The sequence below is a fragment of the Oculina patagonica genome, chromosome 5, assembly GCF_052425735.1.
Source record: "Oculina patagonica isolate OP01 chromosome 5, crgOcupat, whole genome shotgun sequence".
In the NCBI taxonomy this organism is placed as follows: domain Eukaryota; kingdom Metazoa; phylum Cnidaria; class Anthozoa; order Scleractinia; family Oculinidae; genus Oculina; species Oculina patagonica.
This window is the reverse complement of record NC_135762.1, coordinates 14,138,223-14,149,209: the sequence shown is the minus strand read 5'-3', so window position 1 is coordinate 14,149,209 and position 10,987 is coordinate 14,138,223. Positions and strand designations below refer to the sequence as shown.

At 36.2% G+C, this 10,987-nt stretch overlaps 1 protein-coding gene and 1 pseudogene across 1 annotated transcript in view; both read right to left on the bottom strand.

The window, feature by feature from the left end:
- Positions 1 to 733: 733 nt before the first annotated feature.
- On the bottom strand, positions 734 to 3,480 carry LOC144655699 (uncharacterized; annotated as a pseudogene).
- Positions 3,481 to 7,239: 3,759 nt separating this feature from the next.
- The window catches only part of LOC144655643 (uncharacterized), a 17,079-nt gene continuing 13,331 nt past the window's right edge, over positions 7,240 to 10,987 (bottom strand). The window contains exons 16-19 of the mRNA XM_078515932.1: positions 9,999 to 10,118; positions 9,754 to 9,888; positions 8,455 to 8,697; positions 7,240 to 8,088 (exon numbers count right to left, since the gene is read on the bottom strand). Of these exons, the coding sequence (XP_078372058.1) occupies positions 7,778 to 8,088; positions 8,455 to 8,697; positions 9,754 to 9,888; positions 9,999 to 10,118 (809 nt within the window). The 3' untranslated portion in view covers positions 7,240 to 7,777. The remainder of the gene's footprint in view (positions 8,089 to 8,454; positions 8,698 to 9,753; positions 9,889 to 9,998; positions 10,119 to 10,987) is intronic.

The following is a 10,987-nucleotide window of genomic DNA, read 5'->3' as shown; positions in this document are numbered from 1 at the left end:
TTGATTCATCTACACGTCATTTCACTGTCGGTCTACAGGCTTTGCTTTGTTCAGTTGACCATCAATTATACAGATTATACCGTGAGTTGACGTTTAATTTCTTTTTCTTCTAATTCTCAAAAAGTCACGGATAGATGTTGGAAGAGAGAGACTTCGTTGGCTTATATAATATGTATGCACGAAATGTTAATTTTTTTCATTGACGTTACAAAAAACTTCAGAAAGTAATAGTGCTGATCTCCCGCATCTTGTTGCGAGTATAAATAATAGCATGTAACTAACCCTACTACTTCAAGACACTTTCTCAAGTATAAAATAAACTGGAAAAAAAATTAAAAAAAGATAGTATATATATGAAAAATGTACAAAATCTCTCAACTAAGTTCCAACTAATTTGCTAGTTCATTGCTGTTCATATTCAGTTCTTTTTTCTCTTTTTTTTTTGTTTTTGCTTTTCTATTATTGATCTATCATTTTTAGGTGAATCGTAAACAGAGGAAATTATCCCGCTGTTTCGACAGCCGATCTTGGTTCGATAAGTTGATTTTGTTGTGAAATACAAGTATTCTTAGAAAACGCGACTGCAATTATTGGTATACTGAACTTATACAAGTCAGCTTATTTGTCAGTTTGCTGACGCGAATAAAATCTTTTTCAGACATCGCCCAAATTATTTGAATTAAGTGACGACCAAATTGCACAAGAAATGTTCCTTTCGATCTTAGGTAGAATATAAGCTATCACAGTCAGATATTTCAAAATACTGGCATGTGAGACTGATACCAAGCGGGAAACGAGCATATATTGGGTTGTATTTAAAAAATAATAATAATGTAACTACTTCATTTTTACGATTTCCGACCAACCCAGAGCCTCGTTTAATATCCTCGCTCGGTCATGCTGTTAATAATATTTATTATTGTTATTAAAAAAGTCCTATGATGGGTTGATTTTCAAACCATTTTATAATTTTCAAATAGCCGTGGAAGAATTAATTCAAGACGTTTTGGAAGAGCCCCTACCTTCCGGCTTAGGCATTTTAAATAAATAAGTTTGGCGAGACTTCTAATATCTTTATTTTCCGTTTTCAAAGGATGGAAAATCATTTTTTTAAAAAAGGAAATTAAGAGCAGTCAAAATATATATTGTTTTGCGATCAAGAATTTGAATCTGGCATGTCAATATTATGTAACAAGCACGCAATAACTCAAATAAAATAATATCAAAATATAATACAAAGCATTAAGCACTACATCAATTGGATCCTTGGCCGTTTTGGACTTCAATTTCACAGCCAGAACACACAAAGAACAGGCATAATTTAAGTAACATTAACATCAACGCAACATCCAGTTGAGAAGCATTTCAGGAATTGAATTCAACATCAAAAATAAACAAAACCGCTAAAAGCATACCGAAATCTAGACATCTGGAACCTAAATCTGAGACTACCTGTATTCGAACGTATACTTTATCTTTTGTATTTTTTTGACAGTCACAAGCGAGCTAAGATATCAAAGCCGTGCCGCAGTCTAAAATGATAACTGAAACCTATACAAAGAAAAAGCTGACTGACAGTATACATAAAAAGAGGAAAAAAAAAACACATGTCAGTTCTCATATTAAAGTAGTTCTTTTGAAAACGAGATGCCTTAATGCCTTTTACGTGCAGTTTAAACTGTAAAATATACTTAAGTTTCATTCATGTCCTTGTCATTAGATGTACAATCCATTAGTTTAATCCATCATATCGAAATAATTACAAGAACGAAATAACATTTTCCACTATACATTAAATATTCGTCCATAGATGAAATCTAAGTGCCGCGGTTCGATTTTCGACATTTCGCACAAATGAGACTTCAGATCACATTGGGAAACTGATGTACTGTGATTTTCCTGTCAGTCAGATATGTTTATTTCTTTTTCACTGAAAATCTTCAATAAATAATCATGGAAAATTTTTCTGAGGATACTAACAAAACTATGTAAAAAAATTATTGATAAGCATCAAGTTTACTTATAGCTTTAAGCATGCGCTAGCCTTAAAGCCACGATATATACATTGCGTGTTGGCTCAAGCTGCGTTGCCGACTTGATGTTGTCTAAACTTGAAGAGGCGTTTAAACGCTTTGCGATAAATTGGTAGTCGCAAGCAATAGATAAGGGGGTCAAGAGCTATCTTCAAGTAAAATATGGTGATAGTAATGGACTGCGATGTTCGCAAACCCGCGTCTGAGGAGAATAATTTCTGTCCGTACATTGAAATATGCCATGCAATCATTATTGGTACACTTAGAACTGTAACTGAAGCTAGCAGCAGTAAGTTAGCTCTGGTGAAATTTCTGTCTCTGACACGGGCGCAGCTTGCAGTAGATTTAATGCTATCCATAGCCCGTTTCACCTGGCGCAGATACTCTACTCCGAGTGCTGCATACACTGCACATAGAAGAAAGTTGCTGAGTTGAAATGCAATGTGCAGTTGCAGTTTTTCAACTAACGATGGGGAGACTCCCAGAATTAGCAGAGAAGGTATTAACAAAGAGATGCAAGTTATAATTGCAAGGATAGTTGCTGTAGTCTTTTTGTTAACCAGCTCTTGCTGTTTGTGAGGCATCTTTACGCCAATGTACTGACACAGCGACAAACCAAGCATCGACAAGTAAGACACGCTTGTGGTCCAGTACAGTAGAAAGCTGGCGGCGTTAGACAGTGTTTCTAAACCTGAGAGGTTTAGATCTTCATAATTAGCACTGATGCGAAGAACGAGCAGAGGTCCTGCGCAAATACCACTCAGGAAGTTAGCCAAAACCATTCCAAATACGAAAAGCGTGGCTGCAGTTCGAAAGCGCTTGAAAGGATCCTTCCACAGTACAATAAGCATCAAAGCGTGACCAAAAATGATCGATGCTGACAGTAAAGAAAGTAATGAGCGCTACTGAAAGGCATTCGACGTTTCCATCCATAACGAGGGATATGATTTACTCTGAAAATGAAATAGCAATCATAGAACTCGTATTCCACCGTTGTCGTGTCTGTGGTGAATTTTCACTGATCCGTCGACTACCTATTCAATATTGCTCCTTTCAAGTGGTTTCTCTGTCGCTCGGGGTTATGGTAGCACTTCACTTTAAATTTTCTCCTTTAAAAAAATTGCCGTTGCCAGGCAACTGACCACAGACAATGAATTAAGGACAAAAGTTTATTAAAAATTCAAATCTTAAAAGTTTCTGGTCGGAAGACAGGTGTTGATTGACCAATTGGAAAGAACTTTACAATTTACACCCACTACAGGGCAAACAAAACATGAGTTATTTTACGAGCTTTTGCACGACTGTCTTATTGATAAAAAGTGGTTAGCTCCTGCTAAAAAAAACTACACGAAATCAGAAATATTGTATTTTTAGACGAATTTATACTAAAAGATCGCATAGCATACATAGTTTTTCATTTAAAGTCGGAAGCCGCCTCGCTATTAAAACTCCATGCAATTTATTTCGGTGTCACCTAGTAGAATTATTTGTCATAAGTGTTTTTCAGTTTTAATGTATAGCGGTTTGGATTTCATAATGCTCTCTCAGCGGTAGTGTTCCCTTTGTGTTCAATTGAATGGAGGATGTTCTGATTTTGGCAATAAGCTGCAGGATGAATTGAATATTTGTTTTTCAAATACGAGGCATCGTGTGACTGTACATTTATGGGTGAATTTTTTTACATTTTACAGGTCTAGACAAGCTGCCTTTAGCGAGATTTGTCTCCGTACAGTATGTAATTTGATATTTCGACCAAGTATATGATTGGATAGTGATTTTCTCGATTTAATCTTTTTAGCTTTGGCCTTTTCCCAATACATTAAGGATGAATTTAATCGCCAAATTCCCTCAATACGTATTAGTAATTTGATTTCTTGACCAAGCATATGATTGGTTAGAATTTCTTTCTCAATTCAACGGTTGTTGTTTTGTTTTCACCTTTTCGTTATGTATATTTAGGGTAAAATTGATAGTCGAAAGAAAACATTTACATAAGGCAATAATCGCAGTAAGTCAGTAGTGACCTGCAAGACACGATAAAACATCCGATTTTTCTCTCTTTTTTTTTAAATTTTCTTTTTAATATCCCCTTTGCACTCAAGCATGCAATCCAAGAAAGAGTCATATTTAGAATGATTTCCCAATAGACTTCCATCCTTCCAGATTTTACACGTAACTTAACGAACATATTCGTTTATGAAGATTTGCTTTAATGTTGCAATCGACATGATTTATATCCTTTTTGAGGGATGCTACTTAAATGCTGAAAACAGTTGTTTTTAATTTTGGCTTTAAGTATAGTCTTAAAATATTTAGACTATCCGCTTCATTTTAATGCCGTTATTTTTAACATTGATGGCGCAAAAACCTCTTTTAGTCAATTTAACCATATTTCGGCAAAGGCTGATCGCAAGATCAAAAGTTACCGTGTACTTCGATTCACATTTATATCTAAAGCGTTCTTATTTGTTGAATCGAAGCACCTGGGCAATATTGTTTCAAATATTGTAACTTTTTTTTCTGTGCCAAAATAGGTGTATTGATTTTGTATTTGCTTAAATCCGACTGAATCTCAGGTGATTGATATCGGTAATAATCATTCATATACAAAATGCCCGTTGTTATTTGAGAGCTTATATTTTTTTATTACATTCAAGTATTAACGATACTGATCCAAAAGTCAAGGACACGGACTGTTTGTAAAATGATCTATAGACCCTTCACTGAAGTCACAAGTATATTGTTCAAATAAGTATCCCCTTAATAAGTATCCCCTTAATTGACAATCACGAATCATTTCGTGTTCATGGCATCAGTACTACTTTTCCAAAAGGAAGACCCCAACAGGGGTTGAGCTTTAATTTGTGGTAAGAATCTATCACAGACCACTTGAAATTTAATGCATTATATACACAAGAATATGATTTGATAGTTTGTAAACATCAGTTTTTGTCGAAAAAAGCTAAACAAAAAAGGTTATTCCGAAAAGGCGCTGTATTTTTGGGCTATTGTTTTCTCTGAACAAGACACTGAATGTATGTATAATGAAATATGAGGTGATACTGAAATCTTGCCAGCTACAGCTTCAATACTTGGTTTTTGTTCGAATTTTAGAACAACGAAAGTCGCAGTTTTCACAAGTCGCAGTTACCCAGAGCTTTCGGTCATGCACAGGAAACGACAGAGGTTCTGGGTTCGAGAATGCTACTGGCGCAAGAACTGTCTACCTTGTGCGCTCCGTATCCAGGCACTGCTGTATAGTTCGCCCCGGGCCCAAGACAGGCTTTCCTGCTTCTCCCTTCACCCACGCCCCACCCCAACCCTCTCTCCTTAGTTGCAAAAGAGACTATTTCAAGTATCCTACCAGCCCTCCCTCGATGCAGACGCAGTAGGAATTGGAGGTTTTACCCATCTCTTTTTCTTACGTACATTGGAAAACTATCAGAATATAGAGCAGGCAGAAATGAATACTTTAAATTTTAGCTCTGTAGCGTTTTTCGCAACCAAGTTATTACGAAACTAATTTTGAGAAACTTTCAGTATTTACTGTGCTGCCACCATGTTTGCGCCCTAAAGCCATAATAATCAGTAAAGTTGAATGTACCATTAATGTTATTCGCTTTCACTTAAGATCATTTCAGAAATGAATTGATTTGAATTTTTTTCACGTCTGGAAATTGAAAAATGCGATAAAAATCCTTTTCTGTGACAATTAAGAAACATGTTCGTCGTGGACAGCACGTTTATCTCCCACTGAATCGATACCAAATTGAACGGCGAAAAGCAACTCCCAAATACCTTAGCAGGAATCATTATCAAAAAGATTACAGCATGATCACTGTACTGTTTTCGCCTTACTACAATTACCCGTTATAAATATATATTTTATCCTTTTAAAGTACAATGAGGAATGGAGAATCAAGTGGGCAAAGTGTTTCCTGCTATTTTTAGGAAAATCGACTGTAGAAAATTTAAACCTTTGAAATCAGCGCAGAAACCTTTTCACGACAGCACGAGGTACCACCTCAGACCAAATATTGATATTCGGCTCCACTTACGCACCTGTAAATGAATGGCCAATTACAGCATGCAAATAATCCATACATGCAGGTTGTCTTAGGAAAACTACTCAGCTGTCGAAACGACAAAAATTGATTTTATTGGTAAGGAATGGTAGGTGTGACGATACGTTTTTCCTTGCTTGTGGAGTTAAAACCGACTTTTGAGCTGAGAGAAAAGTGCGCTATAACTACGCTGAAATCTGGCTGAGATATGACTCAATACCACTGAAATATGGGGAACTTAGCTCGGTAGAGCACTCACTTGCTGCGGAAACGAAGCCTCGTCAACAAGCTTCTAAGGTACACGGCGATCTACTTCAAGGAACTTCAGAACTACAGACGTAAGGCTGAGACAGAACTTGGGTCCAACAGTAGCTTTATTAGTCGTGGATATAATCTTCGATGTAATCGCTGATGCGATCACCGATGTAATCACACCGTCGATGTAATCGCCGATGATCACCGATGTAATCAAAGAAAGTTTACAATATCGCTTGCTTAAATATGATTTCCTAGGTACAAAGTACAATTCTGAAGTAAATAAATCCACGTATACAACAAAAGAAGTTAAAATATTCTTTTCAAAGTTAGCGATTCTAATTGATTGACAAGCAGGGAGATCTTCCGCTCGAAAGGATATGATGCAATACAAACTTCCGCATGAAAGAAGCTGATGCAATATGAATATCAAACAAAGAAATTATCTTAAGTCCGTGGATGTACAAGTACAAAGTTCAACATGACTAAGCGAAAATACAAGTACAAAGTCCATTATGACTAAGCGAAAAGTACACAGTTCAGTACAAACGAATATCTTACAAAGAAATTAACTAAGAACAGCTGACAAATATACAAGTCGTTCCTGAATAAAAATATAAGATTGAACTTAACAAGCGTTTGGTTTTTACTTTAAAACTACTGTTAGCTTTTTGAAAGGTTTTAAATGCTTAATAAGGATAAACACAGAAATGACTGAATCATGGAAATTTCTACCGTAACATAGGCTTATTAGAAGAGGTTCCAACTTTCAATGCACAGTGGATTTTTATTATCAACGATGTAGGTCCCAATATGCAGAGAATATACTGAATAGCTTGTTAAATCGCACTACATTTACTCGACCCCCCAAAGAAAATCACACAGTATTTCATTTTGGAAGTGGTTTACTTCTTTTAATAGCAAGCTGGACAATACAAGGTACTGGTATACTGATAAAATATTACAAAATAATAACTAGATCTAATGCTACAATCTTTCACTTTACATATTGCAAAATGGTGTTTAAAGAGCTACTAAACATCCTATCTCATAGCGCCAATCGGCATGTCACTCAAAAAGTTTTTATGCATCCACTTTGTTCTATCTAAACCTTTAAAATATTTGATTTGCACGCGGTTTACACAAATGATTTTTTTAATGGTAATTATGATTTTTTAATAGCAATTATATATTGATCAGTCAATAACTTTTAGGGTATAGGCTGCGTGAAACAATATGTAAAACACTAAATGAAATAAAAATAAAATTAAATCTTAAACCGGGAAACAAATAAAAGAAAATAAACCTTTCTTTTCCAAAGAAGCTCGGAGAATAATGCCGTTATTCTACTAAAAGGTCTGTTTTTGAGTCATTATATTCCTTTGTTTAGACATCCACAGCAAGCCAGTTCGTTTCACTAGCTGTTTAATCTGTAGCGAACACTTCATAGTAAACTTCTATCTCATCTGGACAGAAATCATTGTTTCCTGTCCAAATGTGACTGTCGCAGTAGGGGCTGGTGTACGAACAGCAACCGAAGTAAGAATTCCAGTTACTATTTGGGTAGTTTGCAACGCGGATGTCGTGCCCACAACCAAAGGTCGGACCATAATCATGACTGCTGTAAATGGCACTATCATAATTAGAGTTAATGTCGTTTTTAAAGTATCCATATCCATAATAGTTCTTTAATGAGTATATGAAAGATCTTGTTGAGTACTTGTATCCATCAGACCCTGAAAAACAATGAATAAGATAATGCATCAAAAAACAGACAAATAAATAGAAGAAAGAAAAAGAAAGAAATGCCGAGATAATTCCTCTTTGTTTGTCAGAAAGGTCAATGCGGTAAATAGTTCGTAGGCAGTGTAAGTAAGAGAGTAGTATTGTAGTGTAGGTATTTTAAGTGTAAGTATAGAAGTGTAAGGAATCGTATTGCAAGTAGTGTGGTTTTTCTTTGTGACTAACAATAAACAAAAAAGAAAAAGAAAAGAAAAAAAAACATCATTTGATTTGAAGAAGTCGACAGTTTACCCTTCTCAGAAACAACTTTGAAAGCTTTTATTTAATAACTGCATACATTTCTAAGACAACAAACATACATTTCCATGACACGTCAGTGTAGCCGCCAAAGATGTAACTAGAAGCACGCATAATAGTCACGGTGGGCCCAAGATCATCGCATTTGTGGTGAAAGGTTTCCATATGCCAACCATCAACGGAACCTCTGAAACACCGTTTCCAATAACTTCTGTCCGAGTCTTGTAGGCGAGAACTTAGCCAAGAGTTCAATTGGGACAATTTGCTGTTATCATTGGAGAGAATTGATGAATCATCAAGGCCGCCTAAAAAAAATAGAGAGCAAAATAACGTCTAGCCTGAATTTCAAATGTCCCTCTCTGGTCGCCAGCTCCAGAGAGGGACGTCTGGAATTCTGGCTAAATAATGGCAAGTTCACAACAGGTTTTTTTTTTTTTCGTTGTATCAAGAAATGGTCCATTGTTGTGTTTCAACTTTTTGGATTAAGCACTAAACAATAGTCCCTTTGTTCTTGGTTGCGCTAAGGGACTTTGGTCGAAGCTAACCGGAAAAGCTCGTGACTAATTGGAAGATTGTCGGTATGACAATTTAGCTACACTGGGGAAGTAGGTAGCGTCAAGTTTGTACTCGTCAGGACAGGTTTCCGCGCCTGAAACTAACCAACGCTATGAACGTGAAATTAAACCACGCATAACTTATTATTCATACTTATAAAGACGCGAACCAACGCTTCAAAATGAGTCCTTCTTAAACTTTTATACTTGTGAAGACACAAACCGACGTTTTGAACTCGAAACCTTACTCGAAACTTTTAGTCGCACTTGCGAAGACGCGAACTCACGCTTTGAACTCAAATTCTTGTTAAGATTTTATTCACACTTGTAAAGAAACAAACCGACGCTTTGAACTCGAAACCTTGCTCGAAACTTTGAGTCGCACTTGCGAAGACGCGAACCCACGCTTTGAACTAAAACTCTTGTTAAGATTTTATTCACACTTGCGAAGACGCGAACCCACGCTTTGCACTCATACTCTTGCTTAACGTTTATTCACACTTATGAAGAGGCGAAAAGCGCTTTGAACTCGAAACCTTTCTTAATTTTTATTTCCACTTGTGAAAAATCCTTTTTGCAGACCTTGATGAAGTAATGTGGAGAGAGCGAAAATATTAAAAAAAAACGATGGTTCGCCCCAGCAACAAAATGAAAAATGAAAATGAATTTCTTGTGAGTTCCCTATAAGGTCTGTATTTATCTATAACATGATTGCAATTAACTCTAATTACAATGTCCATGAAAATTGTAATACACATCGAATAAAATGGAAGTATTCTTGCACATAGATACAGGAAAGGTACATACGGTAAGGAAAGCATACTGTGCCGTTGCCATAATAGTGGTTTGTGTAGTTGCATGTGCAAGTAAACGATCCGGGGATGTTGTTGCATTGTGCATTGGGGTCACAGTTATGAGAGTTGAGTGTACATTCATCCACATCTGAAATAATAGAGGAAACAATTTTGTTAAAGGTGCTATTTCACTACAGACAGACAGACAGACAGACAGACAGACAGACAGACAAAAAATTAAAAGTAAAAAGTTCATACCTCGACAGGTGTGGCCATCACCAGTGTAGCCGCTGTCACAGGTGCATATATACGATCCATTGGTATTCTGACATGAAGCACTGCTGTCACACGTGTGACTAGAAGAACATTCATCGATATCTGCAATGAAGTTTCAAAGTAAACAGCGCTTCTTACAAGTTTACTAAAACACTTTTGTTAAGGATAGCAAAGGTTAGGGAATTTTTAAGAACACAAGAGAAGTGCATAGAGAAGTACGAGACGCAGCTGATTCTCGCACAGGTTTTATTTTGTTTGTTACATTCCCGAGGCACATTTCGGCTGTAAGTCTTTTATCCTTTAAATATAATAATTCAAAATTCGATTTTAGCCAAGGCAGAGACATTTGAGTGTCCCCATAAAAATTATACTGGCAAGGAATTTCTAAGCCGTATCCGGCTCGTCTAGACTAATATAAACTGAAGCCCAGTAAGTGAAAGACACACAGGTCTAGGTCGTAACATTTTTAACTGTATAACTACTTTTGTTGAGGCTGTTAATGTTGGATATGTTCATGTTGTTATATATTTATGATTTTTTTTTTACAAATCACTAATTATATAATTTATAAGGGAAAGTCCTTGTACTGCATTATACACTGTAATCCTGATCAGTGTAGGGCGCAATAAAACAAAAATTGATGTCATTTAATACGTTAGTACGGCGGTATTTTTTGTATTTCCAACACTTAACTGTATTTATTGTTTATAAATGGGCAAACTCCCTTTTAAAAGCGGCCATATATTCCCTACACCTCTAGTGGCTGCTTACGAAGACCATTCTCGTAAACGGCCAGCTCCAGTTACGGACACTGTTTTCGCGTCCCGAGGGTGTCCGCTTACGAGAGCTTCGACTGTATTGTCCGCTTCGCAAACTCAGGTTTGTTACCTTTTAAATTGATCAAAGATAATCATATTCTCAGGTAAGGTGATTTTTCTTTTCTTTCATGCAAGATATGGAAATACATGTTC